At 49.5% G+C, this 14,273-nt stretch overlaps 6 protein-coding genes across 6 annotated transcripts; 4 read left to right on the top strand and 2 right to left on the bottom strand.

Annotated features, from left to right (window-relative positions):
- Window positions 1-225: 225 nt before the first annotated feature.
- On the top strand, window positions 226-2,282 carry ACET3X_003205 (uncharacterized protein; the record flags this gene model as incomplete). The annotated part of the gene is made up of 6 exons (XM_069448454.1): window positions 226-249; window positions 302-317; window positions 391-400; window positions 458-568; window positions 620-1,970; window positions 2,019-2,282. 6 exons carry the CDS (start codon window positions 226-228, stop codon window positions 2,280-2,282), a joined length of 1,776 nt encoding a protein of 591 aa, XP_069309752.1.
- A 401-nt stretch (window positions 2,283-2,683) lies between these two features.
- Window positions 2,684-3,895, top strand: ACET3X_003204 (uncharacterized protein; the record flags this gene model as incomplete). The annotated part of the gene is made up of 3 exons (XM_069448453.1): window positions 2,684-3,428; window positions 3,562-3,797; window positions 3,848-3,895. The coding sequence occupies 3 exons, from the start codon at window positions 2,684-2,686 to the stop codon at window positions 3,893-3,895; spliced, it is 1,029 nt and encodes a 342-aa protein (XP_069309751.1).
- Window positions 3,896-5,595: 1,700 nt separating this feature from the next.
- On the top strand, window positions 5,596-6,137 carry ACET3X_003203 (uncharacterized protein). The gene is made up of 3 exons (XM_069448452.1): window positions 5,596-5,808; window positions 5,861-5,878; window positions 5,942-6,137. The coding sequence occupies exons 1-3, from the start codon at window positions 5,644-5,646 to the stop codon at window positions 5,966-5,968; spliced, it is 210 nt and encodes a 69-aa protein (XP_069309750.1). The 5' UTR covers window positions 5,596-5,643; the 3' UTR covers window positions 5,969-6,137.
- Window positions 6,138-6,520: 383 nt separating this feature from the next.
- Window positions 6,521-7,115, bottom strand: ACET3X_003202 (uncharacterized protein; the record flags this gene model as incomplete). The annotated part of the gene is made up of 2 exons (XM_069448451.1): window positions 6,521-6,980; window positions 7,030-7,115. 2 exons carry the CDS (start codon window positions 7,113-7,115, stop codon window positions 6,521-6,523), a joined length of 546 nt encoding a protein of 181 aa, XP_069309749.1.
- Window positions 7,116-9,106: 1,991 nt separating this feature from the next.
- On the bottom strand, window positions 9,107-12,213 carry ACET3X_003201 (uncharacterized protein). Its single transcript, XM_069448450.1, has 8 exons — window positions 11,964-12,213; window positions 11,262-11,897; window positions 10,915-11,204; window positions 10,664-10,867; window positions 10,109-10,614; window positions 9,750-10,056; window positions 9,310-9,701; window positions 9,107-9,239 (listed from the first exon to the last, which is right to left on the bottom strand). The coding sequence occupies exons 1-7, from the start codon at window positions 12,091-12,093 to the stop codon at window positions 9,624-9,626; spliced, it is 2,151 nt and encodes a 716-aa protein (XP_069309748.1). The 5' UTR covers window positions 12,094-12,213; the 3' UTR covers window positions 9,107-9,239; window positions 9,310-9,623.
- Window positions 12,214-12,639: 426 nt separating this feature from the next.
- On the top strand, window positions 12,640-13,224 carry ACET3X_003200 (uncharacterized protein; the record flags this gene model as incomplete). The annotated part of the gene is made up of 1 exon (XM_069448448.1): window positions 12,640-13,224. One exon carries the CDS (start codon window positions 12,640-12,642, stop codon window positions 13,222-13,224), a length of 585 nt encoding a protein of 194 aa, XP_069309747.1.
- Between the last annotated feature and the right edge of the window lie 1,049 nt (window positions 13,225-14,273).

Here is a 14,273-nt window from a genome sequence, read left to right as displayed (position 1 = left end):
CACGAGCCCTACGACATACCAGGCATATGCGTGCTGAATACAATCGCTGCATTGTTGGAGAATACATCATTTCGAAAGAGAAGAAACACTTCAAGGGCATAGGAAGGCGTCAGGCACAGTCCAGGGGATACGAGTTTCTTCGTGCCTGCCCCGTCAAGCCCTCTGAAGCTTGAGTTCACAGCGGGGCCGCCTCGAGACACAGGACAAGCAGTCACTTGTTCCAACATGGCCTCTAAGAAGCAGCAGCAGGTTTGTCTCCCCAGTCTTGTGCGCCATCTATGGTTTGCTAACAATTATCCAGGAAATGGTCCAGGTCGGTTCGTGTCCTTCCAAACCACAAAGAGCGTCATAGTATCCGGGGTAGCTAACACATCGCTTCCCTGCGTACAGACCGGTCCTCGTACGTTACTACAACCCTGTCGCATATGAATTCCCAACACTGATATCTCATGCGCAGCTCGGCCTCTCCATTCTGGCGCACAACATCCAACTCCGCTAGCTCACCGCAAAACAAAAAGGTCATTGGCGCATCCTATTCGCATGCCGACATACTCAACTTCAGCTCATTGTATGTTGCTCGGAGTGATACATTATTCGGAACAGAACTGATTGCTAAAAGGAGCGTCTCTGGGTCAAACTCGCGACCTCGAACCCCGCCATCGACCACCCACAGTCGCGAGTCAAGCACTGCACCGAGCCGGTCCAGCAAGACCATATCACCCCGTCCCGCACGAGCAACGTACAGCTATTTTCTCAACGATACCCACCAAGATTGGAACGATGGCGACGAAGACGATGCCGACAACATGTTTGAGGACGATGAAGACGAATTCGGGCTGCCGAGCATCGCAAACATGCGGAGGAAGGGACGGCGGAAACAGCCATCCAAGGCCAAAGAAACGACCGGACATGCTAGCAGAGAAAGTCTGGGCTCAACCGCATGGCGCGGTATAGACAGCGGCGACATTGCAGAGGAGCGAGGCATACCCAACTACCCAACCGCGAAGAAAATTGAAGGGAAAATCCTACGGCCACAGTATCAAGAGATCCTTCGAGACCCCGCAAATTCGCTACATCTTATCTCGCATCCTACTCCACCCCCAAACGCGTCCGCAAAACAGACCGAGGAGCACTCTGCACGAATAACAAGAATCAACAAGTTCAAGAGGATACTCCAAGCGAGCACCATATCATTGTCGGATCTGCGAGACTCGGCATGGTCAGGTGTTCCGTCTGAAGTGCGCGCCATGACATGGCAGGTTCTGTTGGGATACCTACCGACTAGCAGCGAGAGGAGGGTCGCGACACTTGAGCGCAAACGAAAGGAATACTTGGAGGGAGTGCGGCAGGCTTTCGAACGAGGTACTTCTGGCAGTGCTAGCGCCGTTGCCTCCGGAATGGCAGGCGGCGCAGCCTACCCCTCGACAAATCGTGGGCGAGGACGTGGCTTGGACGAAGCTATATGGCATCAGATCAGCATCGACGTGCCTCGGACGAATCCACACCTTGAGCTTTACAGCTACGAAGCGACCCAACGATCGCTCGAGCGAATACTATACGTGTGGGCGATACGACATCCTGCCTCGGGCTATGTACAAGGCATCAATGACCTGGTCACCCCATTCTGGCAGGTCTTCCTGGGCGCCTACATCTCAGATCCCGATATTGAATTTGGTATGGACCCTGGCCAATTACCAAAACAAGTCTTAGACGCAGTTGAGGCAGATTCCTTTTGGTGTCTGACCAAACTTCTTGACGGAATTCAAGACAACTACATCGCACATCAACCAGGTATCCAAAGACAAGTGGCAAGTCTGAGAGACCTAACTACGCGTATCGACGACCAGCTAGCGAAGCATCTGCAGAACGAAGGTGTTGAGTTCATACAGTTCAGCTTTCGATGGATGAACTGTCTTCTAATGCGCGAGATATCCGTCAAGAACACGATAAGGATGTGGGACACGTACTTGGTAAGTCACGTAGCCGTCCTCTTGATGCGCATTTCTGACTTCTTATAGGCCGAAGAAGATGGGTTTTCGTCCTTCCACCTCTACGTCTGCGCCGCGTTCCTCGTCAAATGGTCTGATCAACTGCGAAAGATGGACTTCCAAGAGACGATGATGTTCCTACAATCATTACCAACGCGGCAATGGACAGAGAAGGACATTGAGCTATTGTTGAGTGAGGCCTTCATTTGGCAAAGTCTGTTCAAAGGCAGCGGCGCGCACTTGAAGAACACAGGCTCAAGAGGAAGTGGTGTAGGGATGGGACCGGACTTTTGATCCCGCTGGTGTGGCATAGTAGGTATAACATGCCAAAGCGCGTCGCGAACACCTACCCGAACCCTATCTCTCATCATGATGAATGTGAAGAATGCATTTTTGGCCTAGAAGGGCGCGACATCCAGGAGTCTTCAGCATGTTAGTGAAGAAGCTGAATGTTTACTCGATCAACGGTCGTGATATCCGTACCACATCGATTACCGAGTTAGCGACTACGGAATTACCCCGCGCTTTACCCCACTACGCGCCACATAGCCCTCGCTGTACATTCAGCCGAAGTATCAGGTCACCAGTCCGACATGATGCACTCTGTCTCCTGCAAAGACGACTCAATATCAGCAGATCGGAGACCTGCAGGTTCACCACGTACCAACGACAAGTTCGCTACATAGGAATCCAACATGTCACCACGATCTCGCCCTCCATTTCAGGATCTTCCACTCGACAAGAATGGCCCTCCAGGAAACGCGTGGGGCCTCTACGGTGCAGACGACGAACTTGGTGCTCTGAACATGATCACACCGTCTGTCGTCAAAGCAGCAGCCCAAGAAATACAAACTGGCGATCGCGTCTCGCTAGACTGGTATCTCAACTTACCTTCTCATCCTTCCTTCGACCGACCACCATTCTCCTGGAGAATGAAGAACAAGCAATATCCAGACGGCACGAAGAGAACAGTCAACGATGATCATCTAGACTTCAATACCCAAGGAAGTAGCCAATGGGACGGATTCAGGCACTACGGATACCAGAGCGCAAAAAGATACTACGGCGGGCGTTCACAGCAGGACCTCGAGTCATCGGAAGTCATTGGCATCGATCGCGTGGCCAATTCTGGCGGTATCACCACCCGGGGTATCATCCTAGACTATCCGCGATATCTTGAAAAGAAAGGAAAGAAAGAAGTGTATGCACTAGATGCGAACAGTATCACGGCAGAAGAGTTGAAGGACATGCTGCAAGAAACAGGTATCAAGACGAGAGAAGGCGATATGTTGCTCTTACGAACAGGATTCACTCGCGATTACGCCAAGCTGGGCGAAGAAGAGAAGAAATCTCTCAAGGATAAGCCGCCGGCGTTCTTGGGTGTGCAGTCGGATAAACAGACTGTGCAGTGGATTTGGGAAAATGGGTTCGTCGCTGTCGGTAAGGATGCTCAGCTCACTTTCTCCACGTCTTATCTCATCTCCATTGCCACCTACGCCATCTCGACCCATCTCTCTTTTCAATACCAACCAACCAACCAACCATAACGTGACCTGGACTGATCATTTCGCAGCATCCGACGCCCCCTCTTTCGAGATGGCACCTCTAGCAGGTCCACACAACGCTCCAGGCGGACTCTGGGCGGGTGAAACCTGGGAAAATGAGATGCAGGGCGGTGGATTATTACACCAGTGGTTGTTAGGTGGCTGGGGTGTCATGATAGGTGAGATGTTTGATTTGGAGCGGTTGTGTGAAAAGAGCGAGGAGTTAGGCCGGAGCACTTGCTTTGTTAGTAGCGTGCCGTTGAAGGTAGGTCTTACCAATTGCTGAGACTAAGGTGAGAGCTAATCCCTGTGTAGGTACCTGGTGGTGTTGCGAGTCCGCCAAATGCTGTCGCAATCTTCTAACCGGACATCCCTTCTTGTAGAATGTGACCTCACGAAGAGTTAAGATGGGAAATCTTTGAGAATGGGAGAAGATGAATCTGGGCTGAGGTGGTGTTGTAGTAAAAGGTTTGGCGTGGTACAGTAGTAGCAAAGCCAAGCCGGTGCTTACGCTCATCTTCACTCCGCCCTCGGAGTCTCTTCCATTGGCAAGTGCATGGAAGTACAACAGAACTGAACTTTACTAATCTTTACGGGCCGATATCTGCTGTACATACAGGTGCCTTCTCAATGCTCTTCCGTATCCCGTACGATTCAATCTGGCAACATCGTCCTACGAACAGCATACACATCATCTATTTCTTCGTTCTGCAAATCTATCCTCCCAATCCGGAGTTCATCTATGAGTATTTCAGAATGTGGAAAACCCGTCTCCCCGAAACCGGGTAAGCAGGGCGGGCGGTATATTAGCCAAGACTGCCCGTACTCCATGACAAACGACACCAACACGTTCTCGAAGGCTTGGAAAGTATACCGCTATGACCATATTTAGCCGCCCCTTGAGGTCACCCGCTTCATTTGGGACTGTCTTATTTCAGCTGCATGGGTTCTCAGCAGCTGAAGAGATTGGTGTAACATTTTCTTTTCTTGCAACGTACGCGTTTACCATCTATCTATTCAATGGGTTGGAGCGTTTGCATGTCAATCATAGTATTAAAGCGTACATGTCACGTACTGCGTGCAACGGTTGAGAGAGTGCAATCCGCGGTTTCCCGGTGAATGTGTTCTAGGCAGTTGTTTGAGGGGAATATATATATATACCATCGCCTACACCCGCTCCTCACTTCCACATCCCACACAGACCACACTTCTATCAACTTCCTTTACCTCTCAATATCCATCACCAACAACATGAAGTCATTCATCGCCATCATCACTCTCTTTGCCGCTTTCGCAGCTGCCACACCAGCCGCGTTTCCTCAGACCAGGACTTGCACACGCGCTTGTTTTCCCGAAGCAACAGAGTGTGGTGAGGGCTGGGTAAGTGATTGGGTTTTCAATTTAAATGACTGGGCGCTAACATATATCAGGAATCTACGAACTCTGGTGTGAGTATTCTCGACTTCTTTACCGGACTAGTGTCTAAGCTGACGTTGGTAGAATTGTTGGTTCTGCTGTCGAGTCCAGGAGCCAATTGGATGAAGTCGCGGAGAACCTGGAGCACCTGCGCATGATGCGAGGTGACTGAGGAAATTCTCGGGAGCTAGGTGGAGCGAAAGAGGTTAATTACAGAGGATGCTTATGGATGATCTGTCTATACGGCACAACCGGGACTAATTCTGGATGAAAGCAGTGCTGTGGCATAACAAGTAAAGTCTTCTGTGAATACTGTAGTATGCTCTCTTACCTTCTCTACCTTCTCTACCAGTTCTTCTCTTCATAGTGTCAGCCAAGTGGAGCGTCATCGAACGCGTACATGCAAATCAGGCATCTCTCATCGGTTGGTCGCATTTACTGTGTTTGTTAAGAGCTTCCGAGGGTGATTGTACGTCAGCCATAAGCTGAGAAGTCGGTATACCACGTGGTTGCTCGCGAGTCCGGAGCACGCTCGTTCAGACTGTGTCAATCCCAGAACAGAGGTCCATCGAGTGGCGTTTGGCGAGGAGCGAATGTATATAGCCCTCCGTGTCTCCTCTTTACTTCGTCTTTCCAACATCACTTCTTCTTCCTCTCCATCTTCAAACGCAAAAGACATAATCAGCACAGTCAACATGAAGATCTTTATCGTCATCACCCTCCTCACTGCTCTCGCAGTTGCAGGGCCGACTCGAACTCGCCCTACACAAGTACCACCAACAGTGCTTGCGACTCCTGAGGCAAGGGCTTGCACACGTATCTGCGCTTCAGAAGCGCCTAGCGACTGTGGTGAAGGATGGGTATGTCGATCGAGGTTCCATACAAGATTGAATATCTGCTAACCGGTGGTAGGAACCTGCGCAACTCGGTGTAAGTACCGAGCGACTTTCAGGGTCATAGTGATGTTTTTGAGTACTAAGCTGACATGTGCAGGATTGCTGGGCTTGCTGCCGGATTTAGGAGCTTTGGCGATGAAGGATATAGACAGTGATCGAATAACGTTCTTAGACGACACTAGGGAGTGTATTGAGGGTATAGATAAGCTGTCATCGTTCGGGAAGTGCGCAGGGTCTCTTAGATGTGCGAAGTGAATGCCTTGGGCATGGTAGCTTAGTGTGAAAGTCTAATCCTCGAGGAAATTTTATCGTATCTAGCCTCAACACCTGCTAATTGTATGCGATCCTTGGGTCATTCTTGCTTACTTGTTAAGGGATTGGTGTCTCGCAAATTGTGTCCTAAACTTATCTGTTAAAAACTGATGTTGTGAATCTCAAGACAGGCGAGTAGGTAGTACACTTCTGTAGAATTCATAGTTTAGGGAGGACTAGCGTTTAGAAGCTAGTAAGAAAACGGCGGGTGCGTTTTAAGAGTAAAGTAAGAAGTATGTAGAATAGTAAGTTTACAGATATCTAACAGTGAATTCATAGATATCCTGCTAGATTGGCTTGTTGTTACCATCTGAACAGGGAGACTTTCCATCATAATAGTGGAATCGCACCCAAAGCTACATTACTACTTTCTCTCCTCCACGTCAGGTATCCACGTGCTGAACGCCATGCCCTGTGGTACATTCTTCCACTGCCCCTTCTCATCCAATATCATGTTCTCTACATCTGCCCACGTCTCCTGCACCAGACTAATCTTCTCCTCGCTCCTTGCAACGATTCTGACTTCAAACGGGGCGGGTTGCACCGTCAAATCACCTACCAGATCATCCACATGTGGCAGGCTTCCTGACTCAGGCATCTTGAAGTCGAACGCCCACAGCAGACGTGTGACAGCGAGGAATAGTGAGCGCTCGGCGATGTGCATGCCCTGGCACACGCGACGCCCAGCACCGAAGATGTAATTGCGCCGCTCCGATGGATCGCGTCCAGTTGCACATTCAAACTCCGAGCGGAGGTCGTTTTCAAATGGTGAGGGGTCGAATGTTCTCGGGTTGGGGTTTGTAGCTGGATTCATGTGTAGTCCCCTTCCACATCGATCCGCTCTAGGAAAGTGGAATAGAAACGTCAACTCACCAGACATTGATCAGCACGGTTGCTCCAGCTGGTATCTTGTATCCCATATACTCGTCGTCCTGTGTGACTGCGTGTGGCGCCGCCATGATAGTTGCTGGCATCTATCGGATGCACTCCTTGACGATAGCGCGTAGATATGGCAGCTTTTCAGCATCATGAATGTGAGGGAGGCGCGTGTGTCCAACGACTTGGTCAAGCTCCGCTTGTGCGCGGTGTTGAACATCAGGATGAACGAGCATCGCTTGCACGAATCCGACGAGGATAGCAGAGGTGGTATCGCTGCCAGCTTCGAGGAGCGAGCCAGCGAGGTATGCAGCTTGTTCGTCGGACATGTTTTCAGCATGCTACACACGCAGGACGTCGTTACAAAAACAAGGCTGTCGATCGTGATGTCAGTCGACGGTACAGATCCATTGTAAAGAGACGGTTCACACCTTTCCCGTTCCGTTCTTCACACCGTTCTTCGTGTCCATCCAATGGCCGAGATACAGCTCCATCTCTCTCTCTTGTGCAGACCTTGCGCATAGCGATAGTTGGGGCGCAAGGAAGGTGGAAGGAGTCGCAAAATAGGATACAGATCTGAAAGCTGCGAGCTTGCTCCGGCAGCCAAGGAGCCCCATTTCTCGAAGCTGTCGAAGAGCTGTTTCAGTTTTGGATCAGCATTACTGGTAGTTCGAAAGCCAAACACCATCTGCGTAGTAAGAGAATTGCTGTATCGGCGTATGTGGTTGACAAAATCCTCTGGACTGTCCAGCATATCTCGCAACATTTGCTTGTTCTCGAGGTCTTGGTAAGGAACGTATGTAATCGCTGCGCGCATGTTGAAGATGTTGTGAACCATTCTATGCATGGTACGCCATATGGCGCCGTATTTATGGTGGTTTTGTTAGAGGAGATAGAGACTTGACGCGAAGATGACTTACTGCTGTTACCAAACGGAGGCCTCCGCTGGCCACATCGTGAGCCATGTACATATCTGGACGTGACGAGTAGATATTGCTGCGCTTATCAAGAAGATCCTTTACAGCATCTGGCGATGATAACACGATGTATGTTTTTGTTCCAAGCATGAGTGAATACACTGAGCTACCTCGTGTCCGTGGAAGTTTACTTGTTGTTTTCCCATCATCAACCTACCCATACTCTTCTGCCCATGTAGTGAATTGCAGCCACGGCCTATCTTTTGGCATCTGTTGGTATATGAGTCGCTGTACCAAAGCTTCATGGATAGAAGAACTTGCGAGATGGAGATTTCCCAGTATTGGTACTGTAGGTGGGCCCGGAGGGAAGTTCTTCGGTCGCCGGCCGACTTGTAAACACTTCGCTGCGAGATGGATCACCACGATAGTGATCGCAGAAGCGAGCAATACGATACGGTCTTCAATCATACCGACGATAAATTGGTAAAAGGGTCTGTTGTTCATGGGGCTCAATGCTGTTGCATGGTGAAGATAGCTAGGTAGTTTTGCAGTCTCCTAAAATGTAGGAGCTGCACCGTGATCAGGACCGGCTGGCGCCATCTGTGGGCCTGGAACCCATGCTCTCTGCATTTTCCTAAGATTAGTTTGCGGTTCACGCGGTTGTGGCTGCTGGCGAGTGTATGCGTGGTGTTTTCGATGCGGGGAATGAGGCGGGCAGGATCGCCCCGGAAGCAAAACGCGCCGGACTCAGTTGGGGAGCACGCCGACCGCTTGCTGGTCTAGCATGCAGCTGACGCCCGTATAGTAGCGGAGCATGCATACAACGACCAGTATATCAGGGTTCAAGTCTTTTGTGTTCGAAGCAGATATCCCCCTCCGAACAAAATGATCAATTCCACCGCGAACACAGCGTGGCCTACAGTCCCGACACCGAACGATATAAAATCACTCATAGAAAGATTCTTTGCTGCAGTAGATGATCCAACCGACAAAGCGGGAAACACACTAGCCGATGAGATATTCACACCTGACGGTGTGATGATCGCTGCGGCTGGAACGGCTACGGGATCTGCAGGTATGTACAACACTTTCAGTGGCTACTAAGACTGCTACAACTTCCACATACAGAGATTCGCAAATCACGCAAGAACGCATGGGACATAGTGAAGAAACGCAAGCATTTTGTCAAGAGAGTGTACATACATAACACAGATTGCTCTGATCTTATGCTTCTTGGAAGTGTGGAGATGACTGTTGCAAATGGAGAGTGTGTTGACATGGAATTTACGGCTAGAATGGTAGTTCAGCTTGAGCCACGAGCGAGGCTACTATCTTACCAAGTTTGGGCTGTAAGACGTACCTCTGTCTGTATTCTGGAACGATGCTGATATGATATAGGATCCTGCGCCTCTAGAGAAGTTGTTGTCATGCGCGGGTGAAAAAGGCGCATGAAGGTGGAAAGAAGAACGAGAAGTAAGACCACAATAGTAGATGAGATGACGACAGTTACCTATCATGCTAAGCTCGTGAAATCTCTTAGTATTTATATTACTGCAGGAGGATGAAACGATTCTTGAGGGTTTACAATCGTGTGATGACATTTCATGACTCACTGATGTTGAAGTGGACGTTAGACTGTCATTGGAGTTCGTGAGCGGTGTGCTGATGTCGACATCAAGCTATAAACTGTGGCAGGCGAGCAAGAAATGTTGGCCAATCATCCAAATCCATTCCATCAATATCCATCACTGTCTACAAATCATCAGTCGGCGATTGAATGACCGGGTATAACAAACTTACATTAGGAATTGAGTTGACATGAAAGTTCTCCATTGGCGATAGCACGTCTCGTTCCACGGCGAAGTGCGTAGATTGCGGAGTAGGAACTTGATCGCGCGCTTGAGAAACTGCTTTCCTAGCCCACTGTGCCAAATTCTTTACTAGATCGAAAGAAAAAATGGCGTCTGTGGAGTAATCAAGATACGCAAAGTAGCCGGCGGCCATGTCGATAATCCCAATATTCTTCTCAGTCGCTGGTCCAGCTGGCGACTTGAGTATCGACACAAACATGTTGATCATGCCGAGCAATGGGTAGTAAAATACGAGCCTAGGAAGTGTCAAGGTCAGAATAAGGGACTGTGGGCTTCCTATTCACTTACCACACTGGAGCAGCAGCATCTAAAGAGATTGATCGAGCAATGAAGATAATATGCCGTGATGCCTCTGCTAATGCATCGCTGCTAGCCTCCATCTGAAACCTCACCACTGTGTCGTCTTGATCACTCAACTGCGCGTCGTTGAGGTTCCAAGGATAACCAAGGACAGAATGGAGAGCAGCCATATTACCGTAGTAAGAAAGATGGAGATACATGAGATGCTCTGCGCATAGACCTCGTGGTATCTTCTTGGTGTCGACTGGAAACAGAACCTTCAGATCTGGAGAGAGGTTTTCGTACCAAGATCGTAAAGTCGTGTTGATTTCTTTGATCAGACAAGCCTTTTCTCGAAGTGGTCGTTGCCGAGCCTTTACGGTGGCGAAGCTTTTTGCGATAGTCGAAGACATCTTTGCCTGATCTACAATATTCCTAAAACATTCTACAAAGCTGGAGCTTGCATTCGGCGCCCAAGTTGGCAGCGCGCAACTGATATCCTCGTCATCGATCACCTAGAGGCAACTATAAGTTTGACAACACTAGTGAAAGTGTGGAGCTTACAGATGGACGTCCTGCACGCATTGTGAGGTGCTTTTCAAAGCAGTATAGAGTCCAAAATAGCCAGCTTCGTCTTTCCGATTGTTCGAAAGACACAGATCTCGAGGTCGGTTGAAGATGAATACCTCTTGCATACGCCAAGCGCACGGCACAACCAATAAGTGTGTACTCCAGTTTTGCGGCCCCTAGACCGTCAGCGAAGAAAGCCTTTGACGTTATTATTAGCTCGTTATAGAAGGGACACTTATTCATACCATGGCCAATAGTGCTTGTATTGCGATGAGTCCTGGGGTTCCATGCAACAACTCCGCCTCTACGGAAAGTGCGTTGTCGAAGTATCCTTTTGCTTTCTTTTGAGCTTCCATCCAGGAACATGACTTGAACGTCGTGATCCTGCATCCGCTCGCAAACACGACATTTCGTAGCGCGTACCAGCCGGGTTCCTCGTCATACAATGAACCTGTGTAATGTCTTCCCAGTCGTGCTTCGAAATCCGATCGATCGATGGTCTGATAAGTAGCTTCAATGCTCTCATTGAAGTAAGCTGGGATTGGAAGTGTGAGTTTGGCTGATGGTTACCACCATATTGAGGGCGACTTACCCCTAGTATAACGCCATGCAATTTCTAGTGAAGGATCGGGCAGTCTTTGTTGACTTAGGCGTTTTTGAAGTTTGAGCTTGCGACTGATGGTGGACATGAACGACGTAGCACACGTAGCGTAATTGGAAGCACCAATACGAGACGCTATCCAGGCCACCCCAGAGTCTGCACAGATAGAAGCAAAAGAGTTAGGACCGTGTATTTCATCTCGGCTGGGCGGTGCTGAGGCGTCAGGTAGCGGATCTTCGTCTTCTGGTAGATAAACTATATCTTCCGACTCTGCTCCACGTACGGGGTCTACTGCGGCTGACGGAGGATCGACAAGCTGATTTATACCATTGGTTGATGTGCCGTCATGCCTGCTAAACGCAGCAGGAAAGGAGGTTTCGGCAGCGACATCATCGTTGATACTGGTAATTGGCTGTAATGCCGGTATGATTCTTCCCTCGTTATAATCCTCAATTGAAGGAAATGCCCCCAGTTGATCGGTCTGCATTGGACGCTTCGCATTACTAGACCATCGTTGCAGATTTTGTGTCTTGGCAATCGATGCTCCCCGGTATCGTCTTACAGTACGGGAGTACGTGCACTCGACACTGATGGTGTGACAGCTTTGGCATGGCGTACTGCCGTCGCCTGCAATCAGGTCAATCACCTACCGACTACAAGCGAAGAACCAAAGCGGAGAACGAAAAGACTTACATTTGATCTTCTTCACACGGCATCTGTCACATGCTACGTTGACCTTCTGCAATCCGACACGGCCTTTTGCGTGACGCTGACGCGTTCGGCTAGATGAATCGTCTCCGGATGGCGGCGGGCTAACAGGCATTTCCGATTATGGAGACTGGCCAGCGACCCGGAAGGTGAAGCTGTGAGTGAGAGGATCTGAGCATCCGGAAGTATTGGCTTCATGACGCTCGGAGACAAAAGCCACCACGGTAAATTTAGCTTTCTAACGCGCCCGGGAGCCCAAGAGGCGCTCGCGATGGAAGCGGGGAAGCGTGCGTGCTGGACAAGTCCGATCCGATCGTCTGTCTCTTCCGCGCATGCTCATTGGTCAGCCGGAAGCAATTGTTTCCGAAGGGCACCGGTCACGACCCAACCCTCCCGGCGATAATCTCACCTTCTCCGGGCATGGAGAATATGCGCTTTGGTCTGCTGGAAGCCTCGTTCATAGTTACGGCAGCAGTCATTGATTCGTTTTCGTCTCGTAATGCCTGCAAGGACATGCAATAGGTAATCACCCACTTACTCAGCTGAGGCCTTTGTGCTTCGCGCGAACACAAGCAGAATCTGCTGCTTATGCATAAAGCCACGGAACATACATCGCAACCATTTACTTTTGCTGCGCATCCATTGATTCAATTTCACCATCATGGCAATCAACTTTGACGAGCCCGTATCTGCTGTCAAATCGCCCAGCAAGCTTGCACATGTCGTTCTCCGCACCAATAACCTCCAAAACATGGTTCGCTATTACACCGACTTCCTAGGCGCACACGTACAGTACGAGAACGAGATCTTAGCGTTCCTCACCTACGACGACGAGCACCATCGCATTGCCCTCATTCAGGTTCCCGGTACACAGGACCAAGCCAAGGGTACCTGCGGCCTTGAGCACATTGCCTTTTCCTTCGACTCGTTATCCGACCTTCTACTGTCTTATCGACAACGTAAATCAAAGGGCATCTCACCGCTTTGGTCTGTCAACCACGGACCCACTACGTCGATTTATTACTGCGACCCTGACGGCAACAAGCTTGAGACGCAAGTCGACAACTTCAAAGACGCAAACGATGCCACTGAATTTATGAAATCGAAATCCTTCGTCGAGAACCCTATAGGCGTGGACTTTGATCCAGAAGAGTTCATTACGCGATTGCAAAATGGGGAGAAAGAAGAGGTTTTGATGAAGCGTCCGCAAAGCGGGCCGCGCGGTCTGCCAGATGACATGCTATAGCTCAATTACGAGCATCCCGTTTTTCCTTTTCTTGTCATGCTCTTCACTCATTACGCAACTATTTGAGATTGGGCAATAAGCTAGAACCAGTGCTTCGCTTGATGATAATCATACTACTTCTCCATGATCATCTTGTTTCTCAACCTCCCAATCTTTTCAATCTCCACCTCTACTACATCACCATCCTGTAGCCAAGCAGGAGGTTTCATAAAAGCAGCAACACCGCTCGGTGTACCAGTCATCACCACTGTCCCTCTACGCAAAGTCGTCCCTCTGCTGATATGTCTGATGATCGTTGGAATGTCATATATCAGGTCATTTGTACAAGATGACTGTCGCATCTCACCATTAACAAAAGACTTGATCTTCAACTTATGAGGGTTGGGAATAATGTCTTGCGAGGTGATGACCGGTCCAATGGGCGCAAACTTGTCAAACGATTTTGCACTACCGTGCTGGTTGCCTGATCTCTCTGGTGCCTGCCAGTACCTCGAAGACACATCGTTGCCGGCGGTGTAGCCAAGAATGTATTGCATGGCATCTTCACTTTCGGTGACATTTTTGCAGTCTTTTCCGATAACAAAACACAGCTCGGCCTGCAGAGCGGGATAAGCATTGGACAAATTCTACAGCGACTCGACGTACCTCGTAGTCCATCATCTTACATTCAGCGTTGATGTGTATGTCCTCAAAAGGGCCAGCAAGCGCATCCGGAGGCTTCATGAAGACGACGGGATAGGGTGTGATTGCCATTCCCGCTTCGTTCGCATGCTGCCGATAGTTCAAGCCGATACATACGAATATCGGCACTAGAGGAAGTGGAAACAGCACCTAAGGTAAAACTTCAATATCGTACTAAGATCGGAGAGAGGTGTGGTAATTGACTAACTTCAGCTATGTACTCCTCTTGATCCGAGAGGCGGAAGTTTCTATCCCAAGGACCATCCCCATCGAATACTCGCACTGTCTGGCCGATCAGTGTTGTATCATAATCAACTGTCTGCAACTCTCCATAGAACACTTCTGAAGACGCGTTCTGGAATCTAACG

The sequence above is a fragment of the Alternaria dauci genome, chromosome 2 (assembly GCF_042100115.1).
Source record: "Alternaria dauci strain A2016 chromosome 2, whole genome shotgun sequence".
Lineage (NCBI taxonomy): Eukaryota > Fungi > Ascomycota > Dothideomycetes > Pleosporales > Pleosporaceae > Alternaria > Alternaria dauci.
This window is presented reverse-complemented; position numbering and strand designations above follow the sequence as displayed.

Coding starts and splice junctions, on each gene's coding strand:
- ACET3X_003201 (XM_069448450.1), bottom strand. CDS start 12,093: ATGCCTGTTAGCCCGCCGCCATCCGGAGACGATTCATCTAGCCGAACG. Junction 11,898..11,963: donor CCGTGTGAAGAAGATCAAAT/GTAAGTCTTTTC, acceptor ACCTGATTGCAG/GCGACGGCAGTACGCCATGC. Junction 10,057..10,108: donor GATGCTGCTGCTCCAGTGTG/GTAAGTGAATAG, acceptor GACACTTCCTAG/GCTCGTATTTTACTACCCAT.
- ACET3X_003203 (XM_069448452.1), top strand. CDS start 5,644: ATGAAGATCTTTATCGTCATCACCCTCCTCACTGCTCTCGCAGTTGCA.